The 17,577-nt window shown below is 42.6% G+C and overlaps 1 protein-coding gene across 5 annotated transcripts in view; it reads left to right on the top strand.

The window, feature by feature from the left end:
* The first annotated feature begins 6,704 nt into the window (after window positions 1-6,704).
* Window positions 6,705-17,577, top strand: part of CFAP20DC (CFAP20 domain containing) — a 260,697-nt gene continuing 249,824 nt past the window's right edge. For 4 of the 5 annotated variants that reach the window (XM_084794501.1, XM_084794503.1, XM_084794502.1 and 1 more), the window contains exons 1-3: window positions 6,705-6,957; window positions 9,044-9,133; window positions 11,573-11,666. In XM_084794501.1, coding sequence (XP_084650627.1) covers window positions 6,937-6,957; window positions 9,044-9,133; window positions 11,573-11,666 — 205 coding nt within the window. In that variant the 5' untranslated portion in view covers window positions 6,705-6,936. Of the gene's footprint in view, window positions 6,958-9,043; window positions 9,134-11,572; window positions 11,667-17,577 lie in introns of those variants that run through there. The other variant, XM_084794504.1, reaches the window with a different exon arrangement.

Consider the following 17,577-nt stretch of genomic DNA (forward strand, 5'->3'; position numbering starts at 1 on the left):
GACAGGTTATCTACCACCACAACAGGTGACAGAGGAGAAGAAAAGTCATCTACCACTTCAGGCGACAGAGGGAAGTACCTGTTAGGACATGAATGGAAGTAAAAACCAAAGGAAGATATTTCCCATAGAATAATATTAACATTCCTATGACAATAGCTTTTTTTAATACATTGATAGGTTTGCCCATGATAGTATAGTGTTAGATACATATAGTAGTAGAACCCCAACACTGCTTTTCATGTTTGTTTATAAATAAAAATGCTTTCTGGAAAGCTAATGAAAGATTTCCCAAACAAATAAATATGCAGAAAACAGAGCTTCAAAAATGCCTTTACAGGTTTACATTTTTCTATTTGGTATGTATTTTTTGTCTTAGAGGAATTATAATAGTATTTCAAAAACATACAAGGATTGGGAAAGGCCCAACCAAACCAAAGAAGGAGATAAACCAATGGGGACAGAGCACCCAGGGAAAGAAAAGTAAAAGGTTGAACAATTCGGTTTTAAGTAACTTCATTCTAATCCATATCAAGATGATAGCAGATTCCCTAAGCACTATTATATAGTGATTATATTTTTGTTCTGTGAGCATTTGAATCCTGTTTACAGTGCCACCATTTTATTATCTAAATATAGCGATCATTAATTTTAATTTACCTTAGTTCATTATCCATGATTATCCATTTGAGAGGTTATTTTTCAGTCTCCTGCGTTTACTCTGAGACATATTGGAGGAGTAAGGCTGGAAAGAGGCAGTGTTGACGATGGAGAGCGCCAGCAACAGTACAGAGCTCCAGTCATGGGCATCAAACAGCATTTGTTGTAATTTCTTGGGATCAGAGCTATAAAATATTTTAAAGAATCCTATTTTGCACTTTAGACATATAAAATAAAGGTAGTTGATCATGTTAGTAAGCCAAAGGAGACCCAATTTTGTTTTTCAAACAAATACGCTTTGGCGCTTTGGCACTTGGCACATTCTGTACGAATGTTCTGTTGTTGGTTGTGCGCACTCATTTACGCTCATAGACACATAGACAAATTATCCTATACTGTATGATGTTCAGTAAAATACATGTTACAATAGGACCTGCCTCTTAGCATGGCTGGAAGATTACAGGAATGAGTGAAACTAAGGGTTGGAGAATTGGACCTACCAGCAGCAAAGTTCTCAGCTAATTTTAGCTCTTGTGTTACTGAGGAGCAGAGCCTAGGATGTTGTTGACTGTGACATCCTGGATCTAACAGAGCCTTTGCACTCAGCTGCCTTCTGGTAACTGCTTTTAGACAAGGAAAAAAAAACTATTCCTGCAGAAATACTCCTGACCAGAGGGTAAGAGGGGAGAGAAGAGTTTCCGGTGGATGAGAGAGAAAGCAGTCCTGGAGCTGAAGGAATTCAGACCTAAACACCCTGTGGATAATGGGTGCTGGATTTCAGGCTCAGCACACTGAAGGAACTTGTTTCTGCTGAAGATTACATTGGGAATAAAATCATAATCAGAAAGTATTCAAAGGCTCACATTTTTTTGTTCAATTTGATTAATTAATACATAATTTCACCTTGGAAGAGCAACAAGCTTATTGCTATAAAGTGTAAATATGTCTAGAACATACTCCAAAAGTCTCTGAAGATACAGTCTGAAAGCACAGCTGAGGGATCCCAGCTGCGTCTCTGAAGGGCCACGCCTCACAAAAACTGCAAACCACTCTGTACAGTTTATCTGTAGCTCAGCAGTCTGAGGATTCTCCTCTCTGTAGCTAGGCTTGTTAGGCTTTCTTCAGATTGCAGTGTTTATTCCTGTTAATACTGCCCGGGAGGGATGAGGAGAACCTCCCAAGTGTCTCTTCTCGCAGACCTGTGACCTTTTGTTTTCTTCCTGAGGCCCATGGTCATCCTCCTCCTACTCCCTGGAGGGAATGTTTCGATGCAGAACAAACTTCCATCTACTGGGAAGAGGCAGTCTTCCCCTTTGCGAAGATGAAGGAGAAAGAAAGTCACCACAGATATTGGTAATGGTAGTTCAATTAAACAAGTAAACGAAACTCTGCATGCAGCCTGGCTTTAGAAAAGGAATTACATTATCTCTCAGCGGCCCCCGAGTCTGTTGTAGCAAGGAGCCACATCGAGAAGGGGCCTGTCTGACCTTGTGTTACTCTAGGGTCAAAACTCCTATTGCTGGGACCTGTAAACACTCCACTGCGGTGGCTCGTGCATTGCTGCCTCAGGAGCCAACCTACCCAGTGTCGTGGCTGACACTATAGGGGATGGCACTGTGACATGAGGGGAACGTTCCTCAAGAACTAGGGAGACCGGCTTGTCTAGTCTTATGTTATTTACAACAGTGCCATGATGGAAGGCAGGCACCATGCATTCCCCCCCACCATCCTTTTTACTTTACCAGGGCCACAGGGGAGGCAGCAAAGAGATGCCTGAGTGTTGGTGTTTGGAGATGTGCTAAAAATCTTGAACACTGTCCTCATTCTCTCTCTCTCTCTCTCTCTCTCTCTCTCTCTCTCTCTCTCTCTCTCTTTTTTTTCTTTTCTTTTTTTTTCCTGCCTACCTGTGATATTGTAAAAATCTTCTTGTTATAGAGGATATTTATGTCTAGAGATCATGTATCTGATTTTGGCTGCTCGGTATGGATTCTTCTTCCTTCTAAAGGACCCCAGAGTTTTCTCAATATCTATATATACTCAATTTAATTTTTTCTAAAGTGCATTTTGAAAGTGTGTCGTTTTTTAAAATCACCTAAACGTTTGTTATTCATTTTTTTTTAACACCTAAACGTTTGGTATTCCATAGGAAAGAAGTGATAGTTCCACATTCAGTACCCAGGACGGTGTTGTCAGCCTAAGACAGCCTTCAGGGAGCAGGTAGGGCTGGGAATGTCAAGTTTCTGTATAACTTTTAGAGCCCTTGGTCATCTTAAGTTAGGAAACCATCTCCATAAATCTCCCTGATCAGAACCATTTAAGAAGAAACTCTAAAAACAGTAAAAGCATAAAAAACCCACATGATCTTATACCTTCTTGCCAAAGAGCACATTGCTACTGTCAGTCACTAGTCCAACAGATGCCTTGGCTATCCCTCGTCTTCCTCAATAATAACTTGTTTAAGACTACCAAGTAGACACCGTTCAAAATTAAACTCAAAGTCAGCCACAGTGAGGAAAAGTCTTCACTCTTCAAGTATTAAACATTTCAATGTTATTGTGAAGCATAACAAATTCTGATAATCAAATCACGTTTTTATTCTCCTTGTGACAAGTAAATTATGAACCACACCCAAAATGTTAACCATAAGTAGATTGTGGTATAAACAGTATATTCTTAGCTCAAAAGAGAACTGTTACTCACCAAATTGATAATCATAGACATTTAACTTAATAACTACTTGGCAGAAAAAAGATCCTACTACCTTGAAAAGCTGTCTCTAGCCTATTCTGTTTTAAATGCCATCCCATATTCTTTAATAATATTAATATACCACAAAATTACTTTCTTCGTAGAACAAAAATGAACATTTTAAAGCTTGTAAAGTGACTAATTCTTAATGTTGTCAAATTAAGTTAAGCAATTTAATGCAATTACTAAATGTACTGACTTCTTAAAAAATTATAGCAATTAAAGAAACAGTTTCACTGTCTTTTATAACACACATAAATAGCGTGTTTTAAGCCAAGCTATTTGGGGAGGCTGGCTTTTTTTTCTCTCTCACAGTTCTGGTAGATATTCTTGAAGGCATTGTCAAGTCCAAGATTTTGCACATAGCTAGCATCCATCCAAATTAAATAAGAGCAATTGCCATTACAAAATTGGACCTCATCCCATCTCCAGTTTTAAGCGTATGTCGCTCAAGAACTATATATAGTTATTTTGCTTTGGCTGCCACTGTGAGTGGTAAGGGCAGCTCTCGTCATATGTCAAGCTGATCTGCTTTTGGCAGCTTTCAGATTTGCCCATTGTCTGGCTAGACCTATACCGAACTTGCAAATGAAAATACAACCCTCAGTGTCTTTAATTTGCCAAGAGATCAGAGGGTTAGGAGCTGACACTTGGCCTTGAAGCACATGAAACTATATTCTTACAGCCTTAAACGGAAGAAAGGAATAATGAAAACAAAGCTATTGGAGTAATCACACTCATGAGTATACTGTGGTTATCATGTTTGGCTCTGTAGCAATTTTTTTTCTATAAAAATTGAGGTTAGCTTCAATGGGCATAGGTGCTTGCCATCTGAGTTCAAGCCCTGAGGCTCAGGTGCTTAAAGGAGAGAAATGTCTCCTTCAGGTTGGCCTATGACCTCCATGCACCTATGTGCATGCATGCACATGTGAACACAAATGTACATACAAAGAAATAAAGCAATTAGTTAATTCGATTTTTTTTGCTATAGGTTATTAACTTACCCTTAAGTAAGCAAACTCTTAACCATAAAGGCTTGCAGTGAATAGGAACATATTAAATGTGAATTTAAAAAGTACACAATGCGCCTGGGATGGAAGCAGGGTGAGTAAAGGGTGGGAAAATAGGTAAATAGGCTGGAACTGGAGAGGAAGGTGAGGGCTAGAGGTCACAGCTCAGGCTCGGTAGTCGTAAGGGGAGAAGGGGAAATCTGGTGTGGTTCGATTCACCTTTAAAAAAATTTTTTTTACTTTGTGTATGCATGTGTGTTTTTATGTATGTATATGTATATGTATTCACATGGTGTGTGCACATGCGCGTGTCGATGTGTATGGAAGCCACAGGGTTGACATCAAGTATTTTTTTTCCCATCATTCTCCATTTGGCAAGATTTGTCACCAAACCTGCAGCTCACCAATTCCACCAAGCTGGCTGGTTTCAGAGATCAACCTCTCTCTATTGTCTGTTTTCTCAAGAAATGGAACAAGAGATACACTGGCTTTTATGTGGGCACTGGAGATTGAACTCAGGTCTTATTGCTTGACTGAACCTTCTTCCCAGCCCTGGGATTTGCAGTTCATAAAGATACTCTTACCACACTATAAATGGTTGTCAACAAAGCGGTAATTAGAAGAGTGTTATCATAGCTTGGGTAATTTAGAATTACCTGAGGGACAGACCTCTGAGCATGTCAGTGAGGCTGAACATGCATGGCACTGTCCCAGGGCCTGGGGTCTTAGGCTAAATAAAATGGAGAAAGTGATCTGATTCAGTTCATCTCTCTGCAAGGTGACCTCATGTTTCAGCCACCATGCCTTTCTTGTGTCAATCCCGAGTTTTGCCAGAGAAAAACCAATTCCATCATTTTGGGCCAAGTTTGAAGCAAGATTTATTACCTATTAAATACAGACCAAGAGATGGACTTTGGTCAGGACCAGTCCCTGGAGTTTCCTGCCTGCGTGGCCCTCAGACACATATTGCAGGGTTTCCTAGACAAACCAGTAGTCATGGTAATTTTCCGTGAAACTTTGTTCTATTCCAAGAACTACAACTCCCAGCATCCCAGGAGGTTGGGCTGGTGGGGCTTACAGGTTAATTTTGGGAGTTACACTTGCCACACTGAACTGTATGTAGCCTCTCAAACTATGAGAGGAAACAAACAAACAAGCAAAAAACAAGCTTTCCTTCCTTAGGTCGTTAGCCAATACAGGCTTTACTCTTCATCACATGCCTTTTCATTAGTACAAAGAGGACACACAGAGGAGAGGGAGCGAGCCAAGATTGGTGAGCTGTAGCCCAGGCAGGGATGACAATTGACAAAGGCATTCACCAGTGTCCAGACAGAGTGCAGCCCTGCTGAATACTTACTTTGTACTTAGAACTTCCTGAACTACAAGATAATACATTTCTCATTTTCAAGCCACTTTTGTGATAACTTGTCACAATAGCCACAGGCAACTAACACGCTCTTCCAGTGCTGTTCACTTTCTGTGTTCACAACATTCAGCTCAAGTTGCGACTATATTTTCATTCATTTAATTATTGCCTTTGTCACCTATAATGTAACCGGGGTGTAGGCGGGACCTTCTCTTTACTACCTTTGTCACCTATAATGTAACTGGGCGCAGGCGGGACCTTCTCTTTCACAGCTAGACTCTCAGCATAGTATCTGGAGCCCTTACCTCAGTTAGTTTAAGTGGTTTGAACCGGGTGGTGGTGGCGGCGCACGCCTTTAATCCCAGCACTCAGGAGGCAGAAGCAGGCGGATCGCTGTGAGTTCGAGGCCAGACCGGTCTACAAAGCGAGTCTAGGACAGCTAAGGCTAAACAGAGAGACCCTGTCTCGAAAAAACCAAAAACCAAACCAAGCAAATAAACTCAAAACAAAAACAAACAAACAAACAAACAAAATAAACATTAAAAAAAAGGAAAGGGTTCAATCTTGAATGAACAACCTAATTTCTGAGCCCTTCCCAAACTGTTACTTCTCAAAGAACCCAATGGGTATGGGAGTGTATGAACCAGGGACCACCTGACCAAACAGCAGTTACCAGAATTAACAATACTTATAGCTCCTGTAAAGATACAAGATCGGTATTAGAGCCTGAGGTAACCCCACGCTTTTTTGCTAATAGGTTACAAGTTGCCACAGGTGGACAAGCCCCACAGTAGCCTCGGCAACGCCTCAGCCTAGCCAGAGGTATAAAAGGGAAGAGCTCAGTGCGCAGGCGCCTCCGGGGAGCCAATGGGCGCGGCTGTGAAGCCCCAGAGCTGGCTGCGCGGTTCCCGCGGGCGCGGTCGGTTTGTGCTGGGAGGTGGCGGCTGGGCGGTCACGTAGGTTACGCACAATCACTCGGCCGGCGGAGCCCACAGGTCGCTGCGCCATCCTCGGCTGTGGCGCCCCGAGCGGGGACCAGGATGGCGCGGGTCGGCGACTGACTGCAGGCGCGAGGCACCGAGGAGAGCCCGAGCCAGAGAGGCCATCTCCAGCCAGCAAACTCTGTCCCCCCAAAACCCCGGGTCCTCTGCGGGAATGTTCAAAAATGAGTACCAGGTAACCCCAAAGGGCTTCCACACTCTCTGGCTTCCTCTTCGGGGGTGAGCTGGATCCCGTTCTGGATGTGAAAGCCCCACTCCCTGGGTGAAAAATAGTTAGTGGCTAAGTTGTCTTGACCTTGAGGCGTTCATGCTCCATCCAGCTCAGTTGCCTTTCAGCTGTTCTGATTACTGAGCAGGTCATGACCACCACCACACTGTACCCCCAACACTCCAGATATCCGGAATCAGAATCTTGAGCAGAGGACCCAGACATCCTGAGTTTTAACAAGCACCCGGGGTTAAAACCCCGGGGGTGCTCTCTGATATCTCAGAAGCTAATTAGAAGAGTGAAAGAAAGAACAGATCCTTTTAAACCCAAGATTAGAGTAAGCACTGGGGTAGTGTGCCGTTTTCTTTTTCCTAGTTAGTGACTCTCCAGCATGGGGGTACAGCAGGATTAGCTGGGGAGTAGTTAACAAAAATACAGACTTCTTGACCCTCCATCTAGATCTGGAGAGTGAAAATGTGCAGATGGGATTAGCCAGTCTGATCTAATTTTTAAAGCAGTTCCCAAGTGCAAGGATTACATTTGGACAGCCTGTTTTCTGAGCGTTCCTCGGTCACACACTGCCCTATGGATGGCATCCTTTCCTCAGCTCACTGAATGGCTTTCTGCACCAGCTCTCCTGCCCTCCCCTCTCCTGGCTTCATCTGAAACTACCAGCATCTTCACTTCGCTGGTGGGAACATTGTCAGAGTGGCCAATACCCCATTCCTCAGCCTCTACCTCTTCGTGGCTTCATCCTTTGGGCCAAGCACTACTTGTCCTTAAAGCACTGTGTGCTTTTCTTTTGTCTGGTTTTAGAAATTAATTCTGTGGATGAAAATAAACTTCGTTTAATCTCATTTCATGTAGATCAAGTATAATGTTGTGAAATAGCAGATGCCAACTGTGGGTAATTGGAAAAACATAGGGGAAAAGTGAGGAGAAAAGATTCGCTGTTGTGCTAAGTTTCAGGGAATTTCTTTTTTAAACCCAGCTGCCTCAAACTTAAAATTCATAGCAAAATGACCTGCCCTTAGAAGCAATAGCACGTACAATTTTGCACATAATAGAAAGTATCTGCATCTCAGAAGCAAAAATATATGCTTGAGGGAAAAGACTAGTAATTTTTCACACACACACACACACACACACACAATTAAACAGGTATTTTTTTCCTTTTAGTGTACTGCTTGTGATTCAAACCATATTTAGTCTTCATCTCAGCCTCTCAAATTTTGCAATAAATTCTTCCTTGGAGATAATCATTTGTTTCCCCCATTGTTTTGAGCAGAGTATATGGGCACTTAGTAATATCTTTAGCATTTTTATATTAAATGCTAAATGTAACGTTTGACTTTGTGGTCTTGAGTTTACAGTAAGGAACATGCAACCTATGGAAAATCTTCTCTTTGTTCTTCCCGTATGTTTCCACATTTATTTGTGTGTAAGATAGTATAGAGATGTCGAGGAAGAACTCTTCCACCCTACGCCAGTCCTTTCTAGGCCTTTTCCCTTTACTGAATAATCTTCAATGGCACTATTAAGCCCTTGCTGTATGCCAGGTATTGTTTCTGATGATTTGACAGATGGAAATATCAAGACATCAAAAAACTCCAAATTCAGAAAGTTAAAAAGAAAGTATTGAGTCCAAATCAGTATGACTACTAAATTTGTATTCATATATAATAATAAGAATTTATTGGCTTAGTTGACAAATTGAGCTTAAGCCCTTCAGCCTGGTATTTTTAGGATGCTTTGCAGACCTGATCTGTACATGTCAAGTCACTGGGCTCCATCCGTACTATTTCTAAGGCACAGTTGATATTTGTCATCTTTTAAAAAGTGAATTCCCTGCTAGTGTCAGGTGACCCAAATCACAATGGTTGTGGCTTAAATACAGCCAAGGTATAAAATGGGCATAAAAACAGGGATAGTGTTTCTTCCCAGCTCTGTTTAACTGACAGATGGCTGGAACACTGGTTTTAGACTCTGTGGGGGATACGGTTTCTGCCACAGCATTGTGTTTCACTCTGAATTTCTTGTTCTTATTTTCTAGGGAGGTGCATTTGTTGAAATTTTTAGCGCTCAGGGGAAAAATCCTGGAGCAAAATGGAAGATCTTTGGCAGTCCATCTGTGATCTGGAAAGTAAGTGTTAGAAACTAAGAGTCAAATCCTGGGAAGAAATAGGAGGGAAGGGTACAGAAAAATAGAGGGCTCCATCAGACTTCAGCACTGATTCTCTTGTTCTTTCACCCTCCAAGGCTTGCGTGCTGTTGGCTGCAGCTGCTCCAGACACCCCTCCTTAGCTGGCTAGGACTGCCACACAGTGTGTTACCCCTCCTTAGCTGGCTAGGACTGCCACACAGTGTGTTACCCCTCCTTAGCTGGCTAGGACTGCCACACAGTGTGTTACCCCTCCTTAGCAGGCTAGGACTGCCACACAGTGTGTTACCCCTCCTTAGCTGGCTAGGACTGCCACACAGTGTGTGACTGCTTCATGTATCCTGGGTCCTGCTTTATCATTTCAGCTGCCTTTGATGTCAGAGAAGAAAATCTCTAAGCCCTGGGCCTCTCGGTTTCTTGATTTCATCCTCTTCCACTGTGCTGCAGCCTCATTCTTCCTGTCACACCCTTGACCTCTCATCACTGCACATAGCAGGACCTCTGAAATTACCTCAGTCTCTGGCTCTTAAGGTCACTTGTTCTGTTCCTCTTGCTCTGTTTGTTCTTTGCTGTGGTCGGGACCTTCAGGCCACGCGCTCTTGTTTCCCCTTGTGTTTAGTTTTATTTACGCTCTTTGAGTTCTCATCCCCTTCTCCACTGCAGAGAGTAAAGTGTCACGTGAGGACCGTGAATGCCTTTGCTCTCTGTCCCATCCTGACACTGGCCTAGCCAGTCCTGGCTAGAGCCCTCGTCTTTCCTTTGCCGGTGTCTAGGCTTCTCAGTCCTTTTGGAGAAAGTGCCTACAGCCTTTTTAGATTGGTATCACTGTGAACCCAGCCCCAGCAGTCCAGAAAACTATCCTGTTATGTTCTTGTCAGTCTCCAAGATGACCTTTTCTTGTTATCTTCGATTTCCAACCACCACACTCTGCATACTCTCAACCCAAACCCACACCCACGCGTGCACCTTTCACTCACCAGAAACTGACCCACACACCCAGCACACACTTCCTAGGGAAAACGGGAGCCATCCAGTGGAAGCCTGTTCTGCCGGCTGCCACCATACCTAAAATCCTGGCTCTGTCCAAGGGAAGACTAAAAATACCTATAGATGAAACTTAAAGCTACTAAGTGCTTAACATTTGTCAGGCATAACATTAAGCGTTTTACAGAGTGTTATATGAGGAAAATAACATGGTGAGAAAGATAGTTACGTGCCCCTCTGTCTGGAAAGCCAAGGGCCAACCTGATGCAGCTACCGCTCTGAATGAGAGAGAAATGGGACTCAGAGACTATGTACCAGCAAAGTCAGGGGAGCCTTCTCCAAGGAAACGTGAGTTGTGGTGTGGTACCCCACAGGCTCCTATGTTTAGGCACTTGATCTCAGACTGGTGGACCTGTTTCTAGGGGTTGTGGAAACTCTGGCAGGTGGGGTCAAGATGTAAGAAGTAGATCACTGAGGCTGGGCGTGTGAAGGGTCATCCTTGGCCCTAGCTTTCTAGTCCTTACCAGAAGAAGCTCTTCCACCAATGCGCGGCCACTGTTCCCCGGGGCCAGGGAACTGTGGATTACATTCTCGGAAACCCTGACCTTAAGATAAATATTGCATCGCCTTCAGTTGTTTGTGCCGGATACGGCATGACAGCTGCCCAAAGTAACTACTAACCTAGGTACTAAGAGTCAACCAGGCATCAGGTGAGGCTGGTGCACACTGGAGCATCCCAAGCAGAGGGAGTGGTACAAATAAAATCATTATATCCAGAGAGAACTTTGAGTTTTCAAGGAGTTGAGATTGCTGCTGGGGCTACATACTATGAGTGAGGACAGTGTCTGTTCCCCTGGAGTAGAGGCATAGGTTGTTGTGAGCTGCCCACCATGAGTCCTAGGAACTGAACGTGGGTCCTTCTAGAAGAGCAGCAAGAACTCTGAACAGCCTCGCCATCTCTTCTGCCCCTAGGTTAACTTTTTAGATAGCCTTACTTGTTACATTTTAATTCATATTGATTTTAAATAAATGATATGTATATACATATATATAGTGTTTTCAAACGCACAACAGATATGAAATGACAGTTAATTCCATTTGACCTATGTCCCCAAAGCAGAGGCATTCTAGTGTGAACTCAGCGCTGGTTAGATACTTTCTTCTGCAGTGGCAGGGCCAGTAATCAGCTGCACCTAGATGGAAGTGCATACAGGCAGCAAGGAGCCACGGAACCCTGAACCAGGTCAATGGCTTTGGAATCCCTGAAGTTGGAAAACCATTTTTTCATCTGGAGGATAGATGTTTTCACGCAATAAGAAATTAGCCATGTGGTTAGTGTGGTTTTGTGTCCCAGCCGTTGCAGTTCCAATTTTATAGAAGAAGCCGAATGATATATGCTTCAATTACTGGGTTTTTTTTTCCCATTCTGTTCCATAGGAGTTTGATAAAGAAGTTAAAAGTTTTGTATTTGTGCTGGAAGGCAGCAGCCAAACCAACAGGATTCAGTTACCGAAGGAAAACAAGCAAACCCGTGAGTAAGACGTCTCATGCTGCTGCGTAACACTGAGAGAACTATGCTTTCTGTCTCAGAAGCTGGCGTGTTCATAGGACCGATGAGGCATCTGCTGGTGTGAAGTCCTGTGGTATTTTTAATGTAGAAGTCAACTATGTGCTATGCACTTTACATACATATCCTACCTCACTCTCTGTTTGAAATTTAGAACTATTTTAAGACCTAAGAGATTATGTTAGTAGCCACTTGTGATACTAGCATTTGTTGAGACTATTTCTGTGTGAGGGATTTTTTCATAGCACTCCTTAACAGAGGAGCAAACATTGGGTTTTTATTAGAAAATCAGGTGGTTAAAGGCGAAGTTTTGACATGAACTCAAGAGTCCATAAGTTACAAGGGCTTTATTTTTTAAGAATAAAAATTAAAAAAAATTACTCAAGACATTAATAGTAACAATAATTGATAAACCTTTAGGAACTTTAATATCTAATAAGTACAGACATGAATGTTATTTAACAGACAGCTACAGATTCCAGTGTGAGAATTGGCAGTAGCTTTTTAAAGCAGACAGAACCTCATGAGGTGACTTAAAGGTATGACCCAGAAAAGCAGTTGTTGGCAGAGGTGAGGTTGGGATTTAAGGTTCTGTGGCCAGATTAAACTTTCAATAGAGTGATACCATCAGAGAAACATAATGTATAAATATAATCAGACTTTTTATGAACTATGTCCTATTGGTTAAATATAGGTTTCTGGCATTTTGTAGGAATAAATAGGCAATTCTCTTTTGTACTCATCACTTACTTCTTTCATTACGAACATTTACTGCAGGGCTGTAGGTGTAGGTACCGCCAAGTGATGGAGGCTCATAGGTTCAATCCCTAGAACACAGAATAAAACATATTAAAAAGAACACGTGTGAGTACCTTCCACGCGCCGGGCACTGTGGAAAGACCTGCTGCCGGTGCCTGTTTTCTCATTTTAATTTTCTTTGTAAACTGTACAGATGCTAGGCTTCATGTACCATTTCAAGTGCAGTGCGACAATCTAAGATGTGAATCATCAAGCCATGCAGATTACAGATGGAAGATAATTTAATTTAGACTATGTTGCTGGTGTTTCTTTATAAACCAATGTAAGAAAGCAACCCTGAAAGAAAATAGATAATTGTTGTTAAATTTTTTAAATTAATTTTCTTCCACAAGTAAATATGGCTCCCTACAGTTCCTACTTGGCTGTGTGATCGATAGCAGGATGTTTTGTTGTTGTTTTTTAATTTCATATACATTTGTATTTGTAAGTGAACTAAAACAAGGCAGGGAAGCATATCTGCAATTGCAGTTTTTATTTTTCTTACAAGAGGCACAGTTCATCTGTTTCAGGATATCAACTTTATGAAACAGGTACATTACAGGAACATGGCTGTTCGAAGCTGGCTGTCTTGTTTGCCCTTATTGTTGGCCTTGTAAAGACAGCCTGCCTGCCTCTCAGTGTCCTCTGCACGGTACCCACGGTCTTGTCACTCACTCCTAACATCATTCCCATTTGGCTTTAAGAAAGATTCCTTCTTTACCAAAGTGACTAAATACGGACTCCCTTCCTCCCCCCTTTCTACTCTTATTCAAGTTCTTGAGGGTTTTTTTTTTCTTAATTTCTTCAGAAACCCAGTTTAGTGTATTATAATTACCTCTTTAAATGTAATGATGAAGGCTTTTAATTAGAAGAAACAGAAGAATCTTCTAATGTATTTCTTACACAATGCCCTGCAATTAAAAATTAATCTGGCTTTCCTGTAGCATGTGCAGGAGTGGAGCAAATGAAACAGTTTACGTGGTCTCCCTGGCACGAATGCCTTTCAGATAAGCTCTTTGGAAGTTGTGATAACAGAAGTCCATGGTTAATTTTACTTGTGTAAAATGACCTTCTGTGTGAGGTTGGTAGAGTTAAACTGAAAGTAGAAAGCATGCCTTAAATAGAGGAGAAGCGCCTTTCAATTAGCATCTAAATGAAGTTCAGTTACCATTATGTATTCCTCTCTTAAGAGTAAACATACACTTTATACAAACTTGACGTTCAATAGTTCATTTGTGTTTCTGACTTTATTAGATACGTACAAGAAAGTTCCGTAATGAAATTATGTAGGTTTGACTGCTCCTAAATAGTGATCATTCTGAATTAAATGGTATTTGATGGATCCTAAGTAAAAATAGTAGTTGTGTTTTTAATTTGTTATTAGTTTTCTTTATTATTGCATGGGTGTAGGCCTGCACCATGCTGTGTATGGAGTTCAGAGGACAATGTCTCTCCTTCCCTCCTGTGGGTTCTGGGAATGGAACTCAGGTTATCAGCTTGGCAAGCAAATGTCTTTACCTGCTGAGCCGTTCCCCTAGCCCTGCTGTTTTTGTTGTTGTTTCTTTATAAACCAATATGAGATGCTGACCTTGAAAGAGAATACTTATTGTTAAATTTTAAAAATTAATTTGCTGCCTTAAGCAATTCATGGCTTCCTCATATTCGTGTTTGGATGTGTGTCACACAGTGCTTGAAATGGTATATAAAGCCTAGAATCTGTACAGTTTATAACGACAATTAAAGTGAGAAATCAGGTACCAACAGCAGGCCTTTCCCCAGTGGCTGGTACATGGCAGGTACTCAATAGATGTTCTTTTTAATATGTGTTCTGTATGTTGCTAGGGATTGAGCCCAAGCCTGAGAGCCTATTGTGTAAATAAGAACACCCATCAGATAAAGGAGCATGTGGTAGTGAGCATCACACTGTACCTCCCCAGGGTATGAACCACCGTCTTCTTTGTGACCCCTAACTCCGTGATGACATACCATTGACGTTCAGTAAGTTTGCTAAATTCGCCACAGTAAGAAACTTTGACAGTTCAGTTTCTAATTTCTGATTGTAACCATCTGCCCTCTGGAATGACACATTAGTGGGTCGTTTACCAGTTAGATAAATCTCTGCCACCCTTCAGCACCTGTGTGCTCTGTGGAGTTGCCCACGTAAGACGCATCACGTAAATAATCCAGTGGGGACTTTCTGTCCAAGGGTCACGTCCAAAGTCATTGGTTTCCCTGCTGAATCAACTAGTGTTTGCCCGGCCATCTGTATCACTGCAGCCCAAGTTCAGCTGTTGTGAAGAGGAGGGTGACTTCTCGCGATCCTTGCTCTGTTTAACCCCAAGCCCCGCGCCGCACTCCCCCACCCCCAAGGGGCTTTTGTCTCACCTTTCCATTATAGTGCTCTTATCAGAGTGAGTAGGCTTCTGTGTTCCTGAACCGGTCAGGGGCTTGTCAGCCCTCGTTTTCCCTTCTGGGAGCATCTGAGGGAGCTTGTGCCACCTTGATACACTTCGTTCACTTAGCTCCCCGGATATCTCAAACCTTCATTCTAACTCCTGCCATACACCAGGCTGCTGATAGCTTTTGCTTGTTTCCCGTCTTCTCCGGTTACCGTCTGAGAGCCGCGGTGCCCTGGACTTTATGTGTAGCCCTGTAGCTCCGTGCTCTCCCTGGCTATCAGCCTCAGGACCGTGGGTTTTTAATGTCATTCATGCCTGTCTTATCCAGCCCTGCACATCAGGTATTCAGTGGTCTTTTTCTCCTAGCCTGCCTAAGTGGAGTGATGAAAGTGCTGCTTCTGGCCCAGGCTGCTGAACGCCTCCGCCCACCTCACGCTGCCTCCTTTAAGGTCCAAGCAAGCAGCATCTCCTTTTCAACCGATGAGGCCAAAATTCCTCATTAAATCGGCTTCTATTTGTCTTTATTTTCTTATGGAATCCCTTACGGAGATATTGTTGGTACTGGCAAAGAGGTTGCAACTCTGCTGCTTCTTAGCCCTCAGTCTGGCTTGCAGCAGAACTCTCTCAGGCCTAGATTTCATTGCAGCTGCTTTCTACCAGCCTCCCTACAGTCTCTAGTCAAACTGGTAGCCAGAGTAGAACTTTTTAATTATAAGTGGCATGTGAACCATGTCATTCTTCTCCTGAAAAATGTCCCATTTCTTAAAGTAAAAATAGTTTCTCTATGGGAACATAAACCGTCTGGTTCCCCCTTAACTCTCTGGCTTTCTCTCTAATACTCTTTTCTCTGGCCTGCATTCGACCCATTCAAGCCTGTTGCTGTTGTGGAGCCCAGCAAGGCCTCCTCCCTTCCATCTTTTCAGTGAGGCCCACCTGATGCATACTTAAGTCACACCTATGCTCCACCCGGTTTCCGGTTTTCAGCCCTTTGACCCATGCCTGGTCCCTGCCGTGCCCTCAGGCCATGACCAGCACTGACCATGCAGTGCAATTGATAGAGGCTTTTCTAGTTTTACAGCCAATTGCGGAAACCAAACTTCACCGCCAGAAACTTTATTCTGTCCTGTTTACCTGGTATACGATCAAGCCAATCTGTACTAAGAAATGCACGAACCAGTGGCTTCCCCCTGACGTTAGGTTGGCCCATAGCTTCCACTTGGCCTTCACGGCTCCACGTGGTTGGCTTTCAAATCCGTTCTTTTTCTCCTCAGTGTCGTATGCCAGCCACGTGAACATGTTGAGGTTCGTTCCAACTGTTACATCCATCCTCGTGGACATCCTTCGACCATTATAAGATGGAGTCCTTCCTGTGTCCCTCTCTCCGCACCCCTACCCCTCACCTTGCCATATCCTGATTAGTCTTCCAAGCTCAGTTCCTGTGGTATTTCTTTACTGATCATCCCCTTCCTCTTGAGCGCCTATGGTTAAGTGCTGTCATAGAATGTTGAACCTTCGCTTTTGTGAAACCATACTGCACATCCCAAGTGGGCACAGATTTAAAGCTATGCTAAGGCTGTGATTGAGGCCTGGGAGTGAGTTCATCCTGAGCTTTCTGGGCAGGAAGCAGGAGTAATTGCCTGGGGCCTCATCCCACTTCTTGGATGACGTAATCCTTGTAAAATGTATGGGAGGTATGCAGTCTGTCATTTCCTCTAATGAAACAGCTGTATAACCACTGCTTGAAACTAATGCCATTTTACAAGATGAGTGGTTTTTTTTTTTCAATATTTAAGAGAAAAAGGGATGGAGGCTTTACCCCTTTAACAACAAATTTCTGTCTTATGTACTTGATGGACATTTCAAAGCTAATGAAATGCATACTCAGCATTACTTAGAGTAATTTTAAATACAATGCAGACATGAAGGGTTGCTTTAAATTTCCTAGGCCCAGAGAACATACACTGCAATGGAGTTTATTTAGCACTGCTGACGTACAGAATCAGCCTGTCAAGTGGTATCAAAGCTCTCTTATCATTGTGAGACCATCACCACACATGAAAGCCCTTTGGAAACTGGGGCCTCAGTGTGTGAGAGTGTTGAATGGCAGAGTTCTCTCATTTCTAAAAACCCCCTTTTACATGGGCCTCTTTGTGTTTCACGTGAACAATACTGATTCCATGAGATCTGTGGCATAGATTAGGAACGTTTTAAAGGTGTGATTTCATTTAATCTGATGTTCCCCACTCTCTGTTTACATCGGAGGGCAATGTGGAGATGGCAGGCCAAATCAGTGCAGAGACCAGAGAGGCTAGCTGATGACAGCCTATTTGAGGCCGCCTCATTTTGCTATTCACTGCTTTTATGAGTCACAACTCTGGTTCGCCATACTGGATCTGTCTGTGAATGTGGTAGAACACATTCCAAGAGAATTTTCTAGGGTACAGCCTTTGGTTTCCCATTTCTGTTTTGCTTACCTTAGAATTTCTCTCTGAACACATCTATAAGCTTAGTAATGTAAAAGGAGTTATCCTTGTGTGTTTGATGAAAACATTAATAAGCATTAGTAAACATATTTGGCTAATTATATTTGTTTGGGATTAAACATAGAGATGGCCTATATTGCTCAGGACTGTTGTAAAACAGAAAGTCTTTATTTAAAATAATCAAAAGTGTATTGT

The sequence above is a fragment of the Acomys minous genome, assembly GCF_964271855.1.
Source record: "Acomys minous genome assembly, chromosome: 9".
NCBI classification, from domain to species: domain Eukaryota; kingdom Metazoa; phylum Chordata; class Mammalia; order Rodentia; family Muridae; genus Acomys; species Acomys minous.